This window comes from Eptesicus fuscus, chromosome 10 (assembly GCF_027574615.1).
Source record: "Eptesicus fuscus isolate TK198812 chromosome 10, DD_ASM_mEF_20220401, whole genome shotgun sequence".
Taxonomy (NCBI): Eukaryota; Metazoa; Chordata; class Mammalia; order Chiroptera; family Vespertilionidae; genus Eptesicus; species Eptesicus fuscus.
This window is the reverse complement of record NC_072482.1, coordinates 83,476,446-83,492,890: the sequence shown is the minus strand read 5'-3', so window position 1 is coordinate 83,492,890 and position 16,445 is coordinate 83,476,446. Positions and strand designations below refer to the sequence as shown.

General features: G+C 41.3%; 1 protein-coding gene across 1 annotated transcript in view; it reads left to right on the top strand.

Moving 5' to 3' along the window:
* The first annotated feature begins 7,086 nt into the window (after positions 1 to 7,086).
* CLVS2 (clavesin 2) overlaps positions 7,087 to 16,445 on the top strand; it is a 60,975-nt gene continuing 51,616 nt past the window's right edge. The window contains exon 1 of the mRNA XM_008138708.3: positions 7,087 to 7,475. Coding sequence (XP_008136930.1) covers positions 7,087 to 7,475 — 389 coding nt within the window. The remainder of the gene's footprint in view (positions 7,476 to 16,445) is intronic.

The following is a 16,445-nucleotide window of genomic DNA, read 5'->3' as shown; positions in this document are numbered from 1 at the left end:
TGTATTTTAGAGGAGTTAGTGTTGCTTACACCAAACTGCCACCCAGGGAGTGAGCACATGGCTACTCATTGTGTTAGAGATAGCCAAGGCTCATATCCATCCACCCAGACCTTCATCACTCTTTTAACCTACACACACACACACCCTCAAACCTTTTATGGGGTGTTTTTTCCTTAGGGTGGCCTTTGATTATTTTAATCTGGTTTTGTTGTATTGCAAATCATCGAGCTGGACAAGACACCTTAATCAGCCAGTTAGTTAGGAGTCATCTTTATTGCGCGCAGGTTCAGAGCAGATTATCTCTGTCAAATTCTGAACAAACACAGGAGGGAGTATTTCCTTTTTATATCCGTCTAGTTCTTTGTGTAAGACAGCTTGTAACCTTAAGTACATATCATATCTAATCAAACACCTGTCATATCTATACAGACAACTTGTAACTTTGAGTACATATCATATCTATATAGACACCTGTAACCTTGGATGAACAAACACTTGGCAGAATATGTGAATTAATATCAGTGTCAGTGTATCTGATGGCTAGCTTGCAAGGTCAGACAGTTAAGTTTATCTTTTCTATTATTCAAGCTAAAAACAAAGTTATATTTTATAGAATAAGAGACTATCTAAAAATAACAGAGTAGTTCAAACAGCAGTTTTTCCAAAAGAGGGACCACCGTGCTTCAGTTTCACCTGTACAACTATATTGGAATTACTGAGACATGGAATGAAGCAACATAGTAGATTACATCATTTTAGGAAATAATTTTAGCCTTTATTAGAAGTATAATGTAACTTTGAAAAATTAAACAAAGTAATATAAAATAAATAAAAATTAATATAGATCTTTGATATGATTTAATGTTAAAAAGTTATATATAATTTGTGTTCAGATTTTAAATAAAACTTGTTAGATTAATAAGATGTAATAGAATAATCTTCAGGATTGCATTTACTTTTCAGAAAGAAAGAAGAACAATACAATCACCTCCACTATATTTAATAGGGTCTCTGGGAAGTGTTTATATCATCAGGGGAATAACTGGATCAATTTTCTATTACTGGTGTCTGTGAAGGTGTGATATCACAAGACTAAGATGAAATGAGAATTTGTCAACCACATCTGTAACACCTAGTCAACACAATGTTTTTAAAGGCAATGCCTTAGTTTTAACTTTTAACTTATCTGTAGTACTACCTAGATATAAAAATTAAAAAGGAGGGAAAAAAACACACAAAATAAATCTCCTGCACACCCCCTACTGGGGATTGAGACTGGAACTGAGGCATGTGCCCTGACTGGAATTGAATCAGCGACCACTTGGTGCATTGGACAACACTCAACCAACTGAGCCACACTAGCCAGGCTATAAAACATTATTAAAAGAGATTGTAAAAGACATAAAATGGAAAAATATTCTGTGTTCATGGATTGGAAGAATCAACATAATTAAAATGGCCATATTACCTAAAGCAATATACAGATTTAATGCAATCCACATCAAAAACTCAATGTCACTTTTAAAGAAATAGAATCAGATTTTAGAAAATCTGATTAAAGAAATTTCATTAGATTTGTATGGAACCATGAAAGACCCTGAATAGCCAAAGCAATTCTGAGAAAAAAAGAATGAAGCCAGAGGTATCACACTACCTGACTTTAAATTATACTACAGAGCTATGATAATCAAAACAGCATGGTATTGGCAGAAAAACAGACACACAGATCAACGGAACAGAATTGAGTGCCCAAATATAAAACCATATGAATACAAGCAGATAATTTTAGGCGAAGGAGCCAGAAACACACAATGGAGAAAAGCAAGCCTTTTCAATAAATAGTGCTGGGAAAATTGGAAAGCCATATACAAAATAATGAAACTAGATTATAGTTTGTCCCCATGTACAAAAATTAATTCCAAATGGGTCAAAGACCTAAATATAAGATCTTAAACAATAAATTACATAGAAGAAAATATAGCTACCAAACTTACGGACCTTGGTCGTAGAGAACATCTTACTTCCCAAAGGCAAGGGAAATAAAGGCAAACATAAATGAATGGAACTATATCAAACTAAAAAGCTTCTGCACAGCAAAAGAAACCGACAACAAAGAGGCAGCTGACTGAATGGGTGATGATATTTGCAAACAATAGCTCCGACAAGATTAAATATCTAAAATATACAAAGAACTCATAAAACTCAACACTAAACAAACAAACAACCCAATTTAAAAATGGGCAGAGGACCTAAACCGACACCTCTCATAAGAAGACATACAGCGGCCAACAGATATATGAAAATATGTTCAACCTCACTAGCAATTCGGGCAGGGGTGGGGAACCTTTTTTCTGCCAAGGGCCACTTGAATATTTATAACATCATTCATGGGCCATATAAGATAATCAACTTAAATATTATGTTGCTATGAAAAAAGCTCCTAGATTTATTGAATTTTGAGTCCCGCCTGCAATTGCCTTGGCAGGGCCAGACCAAAAGATATGGCCTGCAGGGCCGGAGTTCCCACCCCCGAATTAAGGTAATGCAAATCAAAACTACAATGAGATACCACCTCACACCTGTTAGAATGGCTATTATCAACAAGACAAGTAATAACAAGTGTTGGAGAGGTTGTGGAGAAAAGGGTTATTTCACTCATTGCTGGTGGGAATGTAAACTGGTACAATCACTATGGAAAACAGTCTGGTGATTCCTCAAAACATTGAGAATAGAGGTACTATATGACTCAGCAATCCTTCTCCTGGGTATATACCTGAAAAGCTCGAAAACATGTATTCCCAATGATATGCACCACTATGTTCATTGCAGCATTATTTACTGTGGCTAAGACATGGGAACAACCAAAGTGTCCTTCCATAGAGGATTGGATAAAGAAGATGTGGTATAGGCCGAAACCGGTTATAGCTCAGTGGATAGAGCGTCGACCTGCGGACTGAAGGGTCCCAGGTTCGATTCCGGTCAAGGGCATGTACCTTAGTTGCGGGCACATCCCCAGTAGGGGGTGTGCAAGAGGCAGCTGGTCGATGTTTCTCTCTCATCGATGTTTCTAACTCTCTATCCCTCTCTCTTCCTCTCTGTAAAAAATCAATAAATATATATATATATATATATATATATATATATATATATATATTAAAGACGTGGTACATATACGCAATGGAATGCTACTCAACCATAAGAAAAGATGAAATACTGCCATTTGTGACAACATGGATGGACCTTGAGAATATTATGCTAAGTGAAATAAGTCAGTCGGAAAAAGGTAAGAGCCATATGATTTTACTCATATGTGGGATATAAAACTGAAACTAGTGGACACACAATGTGGTGGTTGCCAGAGGAGGGAAGGGGGTGAGGGTGAAGGGAGCCTAGTATATCTTGACGAAAGATGATTTGACTTTGGGTGGTGGGCACACAGTGCGATATACAGATCTTATATCATAGAAACGTATACTTGAAACCTATCTGATCCAATAAATTTAATAACAAAAATATCATCACTAAATATAGGTAACATCATACCATGAAACAACAAATTTAAATTAATTTTGTTCCTTTCTAAAAATATAGTCTAATATTTCCATCTCAGAGGACAAATTTAAGCAGTTGGTTTTTAAGCACCTTGAAATATTAGATATTTGGCCCTACTTGCAAGCTAACAAGGCCAGTTTCATAGATGCTGGCAGAAGATACAAAACTCCTGGGTTAGAGTTCAAGACTGTCAATCAGGTGCAACAAAGCAGTATGAGCATCAGCTTGTTCTGTGCTGGTTTCCTGAGCTCCAGTTCCCACAAGCCTAAGCAAAGAGGGTCAGGTAATGTTTGCCCATGCAGTGGGTGTTGTTACAGGAGAGTGGCTCTGAGTTGAGGGAACTCAAATAAGCCTGCTTGCCCTTTGCTCAAGAGAGAGGCACTAGCTCTGTCTTCCAAAGCTCTAAGCAAACCTACCCTTTGTTCAGAGGGAAATACTCTCTCCAGCTTCCAAGGCTGTTCACTGTGCAGCCTTGAAAAGGAGTCTGGGAAAAAGACCAGTTGTGCCGGGGAAACACAAGAGATCCATGGGAATTGTCTTTCAGTCTTGGTGACGGCTGGAACCCCTTTATATAAACAGGAGATAGGAGACAAATTCTCTTCAATTTTTAGAATACTGGCCCCAAATGAATTTAAAAACATGGAAACCAAATTATTTGACAGCTGCATTCAGAATGTTTTGGAGAGTCATAATCACATAGTTCTAGGAGGACCTTAAATATATATAATGCATATATAACACACACACACATATTTATAAAGCTTATTTTTACCTCCCCAATTAAAATGTAAATTTTTTTAGAATAATGACTATATATACATATATACATATGCATATATGCATATATAATGTATATATATATATATATTTGTGTGTGTGTGTGTATTTATTCACTTATTCTGGTTCCTACATTACTTTGCATTAACTTAATAAAATTATGTAGGTCTGCCCTCCCTCCACATTGCCATGAGAACAACAACAAAAAGTATGTTCCTGTAATCTGAGGGTTCCAACTGCCATGAAAAACGACAATATTTTCTTATCTTCCAGGTCGTTTATCCAGAGGATGTAGGACAATGCCCCGCACCTAGTAGAAGTCAGTGTGTATTTTTGCATTGCATCGACTTGAACTCAGTAGCCCGCTCTACACTTTTGTCAGCCCCAAGCTGCTCTTGCTCAGTAACACATGCTGTGCTTTGAAAATAAAAGACGTTTCCTTTTCCTCAAACCTGAGACAATCATTTCGAGCTTCAAGATCCCTGCTCTTTACGATGGTTCTAGCGTGTAGGCGCATAAAACTAAGTGAAGAATTGGGTATGTCTCCGGGAACATTTGTTTTATTAGGAGAGAAGGGAGTCAAGGAGTGCCTATTTTTTTTTCCTTCCTCTAAGAACTGTCTCCTCCACCCCCGCCCCCGCCCCCGCCCCCGCTCATTTTCATCCTCTTCAATGGGAATGTAGCAGCCAGAGTTCCCTGTTGAAACAGACTATCCATGCAAGTTCCACCGGAGGCTGACTCATCAACACAATGCTTTGGAAACGCTGTGGTCTTCTTTTCTAAATTAAACGTTTCAACCACGAATGCAGAAAAAGTACAACGTGTTTTCCGTCCTCTCTCCACATCAGAATGACCTCCCTACAGGAACGAGCAAATGTGTGTCCACGTGAATGGCCATCTACAACAGCTACTCGCCTGGCCACTCCAGGGTCTTGCACACAAAGGGTGGGAGGGGGCGTGGGGAGGCTGCTGGGTGGGGGTCAACCCGCGCCTGGCCCGGCGCTGCCTGCGGGAGCCACGGGCTGGGGAGCGGGGACCCGGCGCAGGCTCAACTTGGGGCTCGGGATAGAGGAAGAACCCCCAAATCGCCGTCCTACCCAAAACGAGTCAGGCGGGGAGGCTCGGAGTGCGTGCGCGAGCCGAGTGCATGCTTACGTCGCCGCGAGATCGGAGCTGGGATAATTGGAGAGGAGTTGAGCTGCACCGGGTCCCTCTTTAGCAGCGGCAGCTGGAGCCACAGCAGAAGCGGCAGCAGCAGCAGCAGCGGCAGCGGCGGCGGCCGGGGGAGCGCGCCTGACTCCCGCCGCCCGCCCGGGGCGCACGGGGAGAGGCCCGCGCCTCTGGGCAGCCGCCCCGCCGTGCCCACTGCCCAGGGGGCTGCGGACGCACAAAGGCGGCGGCCGCCCGCGTGGCCTTCTCCACCCCGGCGTTCAATTCCCGCTCCCCACCTTCTCGTAGGGAAATCATCAGAATGGCAGGGCCGGGCGAGGGCCCGGGACAGCGGGGGCCCTAAGCGCTGCCCCCCCCCCACCCCTTCCGCTGGGAGACACAGCGGGTGGCTCGCGGACGATGTGTCCGCGGCTGCTCCCCTGTGCGTCTTCGGCCCGGCTCCCCGCTCCCGCCCCTCTTCTCTGCTGGATCCATCCCACCCCGAGGAGTTGATGCTGCTTTGGCCGCCGCCGCCGCCGCCGCTGGAGCCGCGGCTGCTGGATGCCAGGGAGTGCCGCATTGCCTAGCGTCCCCGCCTGCCTCCGGGTTTGCTGGTAGGAGCCTCGTCTGCTCTCTCTTCTCTCTTGCTCCGGGGGTTTTATAGAAAAGGTAGAGGCATTTTGCTGTTATTCTCCACTCCTCTTCTCCACCCTCTCACCCCACCCAGCCTTGGCAGTGTGCGTCCCCGGAGAGATCCCCCCAGGCCCCCCGCGGCAAGTCCGTGGAAATCAAGGGCCGGAGAAAGAGGCAGAAGTTGGGGGTTGGGGTTGGGGAGAGCCCCGCTGGGGCCAGCGCCACCAGAAACGCTTCTGGTGCCTGATGAGATCACGGGTGTATCTGAGAGGGGCGGAGGGAAGGTGAGCTATCTGCAGAGTCTCCACCTATTGGGATCGTAATCATTTAAAATAAAATCCCACCAACACATCTTTTTTTAAAAAAATAGATTCGTTGAAAAGCAGAAAGGGAAATAAACCCCATTTCCCCCTCTCTCTTTCTCTCTTTTTTCTTTCTGGTTTAAAGACGCTCTTCCCCGCCCGGAGCTCAGCCCCGAAGAGCCAGCTCATTATTCATCAGGATCCCCATCGTTATCCCTGGCAGGAGCATCCTCCGGCAGGGACCGCAGGAGCATCCGAGGGCTGAGGCTGGGATGCGCGTGGGGCTTGTTTTTGTCACATCTTGGGAGAGCAGAGGACAGCACCAAGATCAGCGCCACCCGTGCTGGTGTGATTAGGGCTGTTTTCTTCGGTGAAAGGACAAGAGGAGGCGTGAGGTCCACATCTCTTCACAGGAAAGGGAAGAGGGAGCCCAAGCGGAGGCGCTTTTATAAGCGAGTGGGGGAAAGAAGTTTATACCCTTCATCGGAAAGCTGTGGGAAGGCGGGAGCAAGAGGGTACTTGATTGGACACCAAGACCAATCATTTCCTGTGAAGAAGAGGGAGCAGGCGGCCTCGAGGTCTGGAGGCCAGAGCGTGCTGGAGGCCGGGGGGGCCAGGTGTGCTGTGGGACAGTCCGCCAGAGGCAGGGGAGGCTCGGGACCAGCCAAACACAATGACTCACTTACAAGCCGGGCTGTCCCCGGAGACCCTGGAGAAAGCTCGCCTGGAGCTCAACGAGAACCCAGACACTCTGCACCAGGACATCCAGGAGGTGAGGGACATGGTCATCACCAGGCCGGACATCGGCTTTCTGCGCACAGACGACGCCTTCATCCTACGCTTCTTGCGGGCCAGGAAGTTTCACCACTTCGAGGCCTTCCGCCTCCTGGCCCAGTACTTTGAGTACCGGCAGCAGAACCTGGACATGTTCAAAAGCTTCAAGGCCACTGACCCTGGCATCAAGCAGGCGCTGAAGGATGGCTTCCCGGGGGGCCTGGCCAACCTGGACCACTACGGCAGGAAGATTCTAGTCCTTTTTGCTGCCAACTGGGATCAGAGCAGGTAAATCCTAAATCCCAACTCCTATGAGGGACTCTCTTATTCTCCCATTTTCCAGAATTTACCCTGAGTAGCCATAGCTTTACAGCTTTCATGCTTTTGTTTATTTGGTTGGGGGAAAAAAAAGAGAAAATGGAACTAAACAAATGAGTTTTTGGTGGGCACCCTGGGGGTGTGGGAGGGGCTTGTGTGAAACCTTTGTAACTCTTACTTCTCCAGCACCCAGCTTCTACTGCAGCTTGAAGTGCTTCCTCACCCTAATTATGGTGCTGCAGTCAAAATAATGTAACTTCTAAATAAATGTGCTAATTTTTTTTCCCACCTCCTAAGTAAGTTCACTGTTCTCTGGAGAAATTAGTGTGAGGACAGAGACAGCTTTTTCTCCTTCCTTCTAAATAAATTCTTCAACTAGACTCCTCATCATCATTTTCATGATCACCATCATCTTCTTCATCATCATCATGATCATCATCTTCTCTGTCTCTAGTACATTATCTTTTGAGGGCAGCCGGCATTCAACCGAGATCAAGTAGTTTTATTGCTTGGGAACTTTTCCGCTTGGTGATGTGTAGATGAAGGACTAATGTGATGTGTGTCACTTCAGTGAAAAGGCAGAGTTCTATCCTCTGGCACTGAGCATGCCTACCGATGCTGAAATCAAGGCTGGCTGTTGTGCGCTCCACACCTGTCACTAATCTAAAGAAGATGTTTCCTGTCCGATGTGATTTTTCATCTCTTGGAAGGAAGTGGAAAATGTTTAGATATGTCAGTTGGTAGACTTTTTGAGCTCTCTTGCTTTTTAATGGAGGAGAAATATTTTTATTGTATCTACAGATGATAGAAAAAGGGAGAGAGTGACTCCTCTACTTCCTCAATCAGAACTATTTCCTCAGGCTAACAGAGAGAAGAAATGATAAACACTCCTGTGTAAGGTAGTTTCAATTAAGTTCAAAGTTAAATGTATTTCATGGAACTTAAACATGTTATCAGAACCATGAATCATAAGAAGCTGGTTGTTAAAATACTGGTGTGTTTTTTTAGTTCTGTGAATGGGGACTTTTGATGCATCAAGTTAGTTTAAACCATCTCTGGTTCAATTGTCAAAGACTTTTTCAGTGACTGGGAAATCTTGTAGATTTCTAGATAGACCTTTCAGAGTCTTGGGATCTTAGAATGTAAATGAACACTTTTAACAGGTTTTTACCCTTTAGTTGGTTACCTTTTCTCTGTAATTCTAGGTTGAGAACTACTCCAATCATTTTTTAGACAAATATAAAGTCAAACTACTACCCGAGAAATCTTAAAACCATAAAACTAAGAAACTAATAGAGTTAGCCATTGAGGGGGATGGAGTCCTGTTACTTACTTTGGGTAGTTATAGAGATCATATTTTACTTTGTATTGGTAGCAAAGTGTAAAGGACCATGAAATGCCATTCTTTGACCACGATTTTTCTTTAACATTAAAAAAAAATCTGATAAGTACATTGTAGGGTCATGCAAACCAGTGGTTGTGTACACTGAGTGGCCAGATTATTATGATCTCTGAACGCATAATAATCTGGCCACTCAGTGTAGACTGACCACAGAGTTGGGATTTTAAAATAAGGTTTTTCCATGTATAATAACTGCATTGTGGGTAGTTAGAAAGAAGCAGAGGACTTACTAGCCAGAGGCTGGGGGCCACTATCTCCTGGTCCCTTGACATATCAAGATTTGCAAGCTTTCCCTTATACATAAGTACACTGAGTGGCCAGATTATTATGCATTCAGAGATCATAGTAATCTGGCCACTCAGTGTATATCAAAATGGAAAACTTTAAGAAAGAACCTACTATTCCATTTGTCAGTTAGATTAGAACTTTGTTTATTAAGCTACAGTTAAATGGGAGTTGTGGAAATTTTATATTTAAATATGTTTTAAAGTCTGAAAGATATTAGGCAGTTCACATTTAAGGTGACATACATTATTTATTTATTATTATTCAACGTATATTGTTATTTTTTATTGACTTTATTGGGGTTACATTGGTAAATAAAACTATAAAGGTTTCCGGTGTACAACTCAATAAAACATCTGCATCCTGCATTATGCACCCACTGACCAAAGTAAAGTCTCTTTCCATCCCATTTATCCTCTCCTTTGCCCACTTCCACCTTTTTTCACCCAGCCTCCCAATCCCCCTTCCCTCTGAGAGCTGTTGGTCTGTTCTATGTATCTATCCTTCTGTTTCTATTTTGTTTATTAAGTTATTTGTTCATTAGATTCTACAGATAAATGAGGTCATATGGTATCTGTCTTTCTCTGACTGGCTGATTTCACTTAGCATGAGACGTGCATTTACATTAGATCCATTTTAATTTATATCTATAAGTGAACTAATATTCACTCTGATTTATAAACCTAATTAAGATGAACAGTTCTCATGTATATGGGAAGTTGATTATTCCAGATTACTAAAGAGACTATGTTTTTGTTGTCTATTTCATACTTTTCTATAAAGGATAGGTTATTAGCAATCAAAATCTATCTCCCTGGAAATCGACAATGGGAGAAGATTTGTTAATTGGTATATAGAACTATTTTTTTTATTAAATCTACATAAACACTTTAAATATTAAAAAATTTGTACATGTGAAATAAAAAATGAGAAGTGATGTCCTATAAAAATACCCTATCAGTTTCTAGACTAATAATTGTGAATTCTGTTTCTATGGATGTACATGAGTAGACATAATCATGAAGTTATAGTACATCAAAGTCAAAAGGTATACAAATTATTTAGAGCTTCACTAAAATTCAGTTGAGTTTCTTCCTCCTACATTCTAAAAAAAAGTTATTCCTCCCCTCTCCCTGCCTGCCCTCCTTCCCAAACCTACATACACCCAATAACAAGGACTAGCGGATAAACAGGTCCATTCTCTTGGCATCCTCTGAAAACCACTATCATTGGTACGTGTGCATAACAACTGCCCAGAAACCTGCGGACAGCTGCCTTTCTGGCAGTACCAGCACAACATCAGCCCTTCTCCTACCTTTGGCCTGACCCCCCTTTCTTCTTCCATGCTGCAGCCTCAAGTCGTACCTGACTTGGCTCCTATGGAAATTTCTACCACCTTCCTTAAATATTTACCTCACTGTTCCTGTGTTAGGTGGATAGCCATGTGCCAAATCCTCTCATCCAACCCCCTCCCCCCTCCCCCCCGCAGACCCCATTCGGTGAGTCTGGTGTTCTCACCTTTCTGCTCTGATCCTGCAGCCCAAACAACTTGGGTCTCCTGAGAAGACTGACTGCTCATCTGAACACAACTCGGACCGCCTTCCTTGAGTTGATCAGTGATTTACCTGCTTTCAACATCTTACACAGAGAGTAGCATGGATTTAAAGGAACAATAGGTGGGAATATCTATAATTACAGAGGGAAATTCCAGAAGTCAGTTAGAAACAATTCCTCCCCCCCCCCCTGCTTTATTTGGAAAACAGGTTATTTTCAGCTTCCCAAAGGGAAATAGGTTTTTAAAATAAGTTTCAAAGAGCTTTGTAAAGACCTCTGAAATAATCAATCTGTATATAAAAAAGACTAAGCCTTGTTATTATTTTTATAAGAGCACCTGAACTAGAGTTAATGCTCAATAAATATTTGTTTAGTTGAATCTGGTTATACATTTAAAAAATAATTCTAAGTGGAAAGTTACCTAATACATACTTTCTCCTATATTAAATTTGTAGGACAGTTTTCTGTGCTTCTCAGGAGACTGGAAATAGTAAATGTGTGTGAGATGATGACTATAAATAAAACAGTGTCTCTTTCTACTGCAATATAATGCAGGTCAGTTTCAGAGCATTGATTTGGAGCATTTCCAAAGCCTTTACAAGAGACATGAAATTTTCAGGAAGACTAAGGTAAAATAATATTTACAGTGTACCCACCTTCTAATAAATCTTAAAAAAATGAAATACTGAAATGTCAAAGTGACTTTCAGTTTGATTTGTGGTTCTTTTGAAAAAGAACAGAACAGGCTTAGATGACTTATTACATTTATTGAGCAGGATGTCCTTGGAAAATATTCATAAAATGTAATATCCTTTCTTTCAGACCATCTAACATAATTTCTGAAAGAGAGAGTAAATTCTACACATTTAAAAACAATTGGATTATTTCACTGCATCGCTAGGATTCAGTAGCCCTCCATACATTACATTCTATATGTCCTTCATGAGTGATAGTGCCCTGCTTAGGGCTCAACAGATCCTTCAAATTTCCACCTGATTTCAACAACAGAATGTGAGGATGATGTACCATGAAGTTAGAAGAGATTGCAAAGGAAGCTAGAAAACGAAGTTTGGAATAAAACTAGATCATGATCTACACCCTAGGACAGTGGTCAGCAAACTCATTAGTCAACAGAGCCAAATATCAACAGTACAACGATTGAAATTTCTTTTGAGAGCCAAATTCTTTAAACTTAAACTTCTTCTAATGCCACTTCTTCAAAATAGACTCGCCCAGGCTGTTGTATTTTGTGGAAGAGCCACACTCAAGGGGCCAAAGAGCCACATGTGGCTCGCGAGCCGCAGTTTGCCAACCACTGCCCTAGGACATGAGAGCAGGTATCTGAGTAGTCATATATACTTACTGGGAATATTCATGAGTAAATTGTGTCACCTGAAATATAATGATGGCACATATTCTGATAGTTGAACTGTAATTTTTAGCCTTCAAGTTGTACTTTACCTCATTACTGATAAAGTAGTTCTCTATACTTTAGTGCAGCAAACAATAATTTAATCTGGAATCTGGTTAATAATGACAAGAAAACCATTAAATACAGTTAAACGAAAATAATTCTTAACATAGTGGCAATTCAGAAAGCACTGACCGTCTTGCACTCTGTTTGGCTTGTCATAATGGATATTGATCATCGCTTAGAGTATTGAAGCTCTGGAAGGGGTAGGAGCTATGATCCTGAAACTTATCTTGGAGTTTGCCTAAACACTGTGTTATTGTCAGTTTGTTTAGTTTGTGTGGCTTTTCATAAAAAAAGAAAATATACAAATGGCTAGCTATTTACAGCTTCAGATTGAATTATGATTATGCTTCCATTTATTAAAATAACGTGACTAATCTCCAAATTGAAAGATTTATGATGACGATGGATTAAAATTTAAAAAGTAACCATGGACTACACAGATAATTTTTTGGCTTGATTTTTCAAGACCTTGGCTCAATTGGTTAAAATATTAAAATATTTCTCTACTTTGGCTTCACGGTATCATATATCATGGGCAGGGTCAGGAATTTTTACCTTCAAAATCCTGGAAGCCCTGCTGCACTCTATTCTGGGTGGACTTTGAGATTAGGTCAAAGCTAGAAGTGGCAGGTGTGGATTCTGTGGGGTTTCTGCTCCAGCAGAGTTTCCGCATCGCTTTCTTACAAGGATGCTCTTTTAACAAAGCTCTGGAAATGGCAGCTTATTCTAAACTATGCCTTTGGTCCATAGCATGGAAAATGGGAAAGAGAAAGATTGTCCTGAAAAATGTTAGTAGAATATTGGAACAAATCTCAAAAAAAAAAAAAATAAAAAAAAAAAATAGGACAGTCTCCAAAAACTAGAGCAATTACAAAGTAATTAGTAAAACAATACTGAAATAACAGCAAAGACCGAGGGCTAACTTCAGTAGGAAGTTGATTGGGTCTGGACTGAGCCAGGCATGTTTCAAATACGCAACTTTAAAAAAGGTGGAGAGAAGAAAAGGATTTGAGCTTACTATAGTGCATTGAAAGTGTGCCTCAAAAGAAATGTTTAAAGTTATTTCAAAACATGAGCCAAGTTAGTAAATTAATAAGTTATCTTTTGTAAATTAATACATTTCCTACATTCTGGGAAAAAGTTTGAGCGCTTTTACATCACTGAGGACATGTGTGTATTTCATTAACATAGTAAGTGACATGACTGACATGAGGGAAGGATGTTGGGTCCTTATAACATCAAAACTGAGTGAATAGTACTCAAGTCAATTTTTAAAAAATAATACTTTAGTCTAATGTTTGTTACATACATAAAAATTTAGCAGTTGCGGGAGGCAAATAAACACACATAACACATTATTTGTACTAACAAGGGACATACAACATCTGTGGGAAGAAAACACATGACAAGCTAAATAACCACAAGAGAGTTATAAGTGCTTAATGAGGGTACTCTTTGCCAGTGGAGAAGTTCAGGGCAGAGGGGCAGCTGTGAGCTACTGAGTGCCTTCTTGGTTAACTAAATTCAACCTTTTAGTATTTCATTTTAATTAATTAATTAACTTATTTGTTCATTTTATATCACTTTTATAGCATGTATCAGGCACTCTTTTAAGCACTTAAACATTTACTTATAAAATATTTAATAGAATCATACAAGGTAGGTCCTGTTAATATTTACATTTTGTAAATGAGGAAACAGGCACAGAGCAGTGAAGTATTTCACCCATAACCAGTGAATTGGTCAAACTTTTTTTGCATATAAAGACAGCCACATAAATCTAGATAAACACACAGAATTTGATACAATTATATCAAAAAAGGCAATCTATGATCATTTAAGAATAATCTGTGGCAGTGGTCGGCAAACTCATTAGTCAACAGAGCCAAATACCAACAGTACAACGATTGAAATTGCTTTTGAGAGCCAAATTTTTTAAACTTGAACTTCTTCTAACGCCACTTCTTCAAAATAGACTCGCCCAGGCTGTGGTATTTTGTGGAAGAGCCACACTCAAGGGGCCAAAGAGCCACATGTGACTCACGAGCCGCAGTTTGCCGACCACGGATCTATGGTTTAGAAAGTCTTGATTAACTATGCTAATACTGATGATTAGACACAGAAAGTTAAGTTGCTACAATGACTATTCTGAGGGAAAGACGGCACTAAGCAGGCACTGGCTTGGAGTATGCTGCCCTGACAAGGAGAGCTGCCTTTCTGATGTGTTTGCATATTTCCAGCACAATTCTGTTTTATTTTATTTTGGTGGCAGCGGTGTACACTTTTTAAACCTTTTTTCAAGGAAAGGTATTTTTTCTCTAGATGTTTTATTTCCAACAAAACCTCTTGTTCTCACTCACCTACATTCCCAGAGCAGCAAGGCCCACACAGATAATCTTCTGTGCTTAGTGACACAAACCAGACACATGAATACTTCAGAGTTCATATTTTCTCCAGGGTGTGTAGACTTAGCCTCTTCCCATCCCAGTTCTTTTGAATGTCTGGTTGCCCTTCCTCCACCAAAGCCCCCTGTTGGGGCCAGGCTGGAACATGTCCTGGTACCTGGCATGGCACCATGTTGGGATTGACTTTCTGATCCATCTTCTGACACATTATGCCACTGAGACATGAAAAAGCAGAACAGCTACTCATCACACTCTGTTCTAGGTATGAGACAGCACAGGGAGTGGAGAGAACTGTGGTGTCAGAAAGAGCTGGCTTCACATCTGGGCTGCTGTTTTACTCCCACGGGGATTCTGGGCCGACTATTTCCATTCTCTGAGACTTGTGTTTTCATCTCTATATTTTGCTGAGACCTCTTCTGTGTCCTCATCTCCAAAATAATAGGATCAAAGCCAGTCCTGAGACTTTGGGCTCATTTTGAGATTAAGATAATGCATTTGAAATTCCTTTGGAAATCTGAAACTATTACGTGGATAGAGGTATTATTATTATTTCCCCTCAGTAATATAAAACATGCAGATGGGCTCAACTGTAGCACTAATGACACCTCGAGGCATTAATAAAGGTAATTCTTCTCCTTTGTCTCTCCCCTAGCACCTTTCTAACAGGAAGTGCTTCAGATCTGGCTTAATGAACACTGATGGGCGGGGGCAGCCTTAATGAAGAATTTAATAATGGCTGATTGATTTAGTAACAAAGGGAAATTGCTTGCTGTTGTGATGCCAAGATGCCAGTTTCTTCTGTCAGGCTGAAAGAAAGGGCTGGGAAGGAGGAAGGAAATGACCTGTTTGTGATTTAGGTTGCCCTTTGCACTGATTGTAAACTGTGGTAGAGGATGAGGTGCTGTGAAGCCCAGGAGAGAAGCACGGGACAAGTGGGCACCCAAAGCCTTTCATGGCTGGAGGCAGGAGAAGAAGCCCCCCTGCGCCCTTTTTTTAAAAAAAAATATTTTATTGATTTATTACAGAGAGGAAGGGAGAAGGATAGAGAGAAACATCGATGAGAGAGAAACGTCAATCAGCTGCCTCCTACACACCTCCCACTGGGGATGTTCCCACAACCAAGGAACATGCCCCTGACCGGAATCGAACCTGGGACCCCTCAGGCCGAGGCTCTATCCACTGAACCAAACCGGTTAGGGCGCCCCCCCTGTTCTTGATTGCACTGGTAGTAAATAGGCAAAGTCTCCATCTAATGTTTATGTATTATAGCAACTTTGATCTATTTCAAGAGCATGGTCCGCCTAGACTGGTGTCCCACTTGTAACATCCCCTAACTGGCGGCATTATTTCTTCTCACTCCATGCTACTCATCTTCCTCTCGGAGTTGATTTCAGATTCAGGCTTTCCTTAATGCTGCTTTAGGAAGCACAGTCAGGAGTCAAGAGCTGTGTAGATGTGCTAGTCTGTTATCTATGCCCTTTTCCCAGCCTGCAAGGGAAGAATAGCCATGGTGGAGCTGCTACAATTTGGGGTGTCAACCCCACGTAGGAACATGTGGACTACGTACTGCACTGACACTTTATAAATTGTAACAGTACAAAATAATTTCAAAGAGTAGAATTATGGTGGGATTCCTGAAGAGATAAAATACATAAAATGCTCCATTTCTTTGGAAGTTATTTTACAGACTTTAGCAAGATCTCTTTTAATAATGCTCTGCTTAGGAATAGCCTGCTGAGCTGCTAATGGCAGTGATGTGACATGTTTGAAAACAGAGGACTGGAATGTCAAGAGGGGTTTTGACCTGCCCTTTGAAT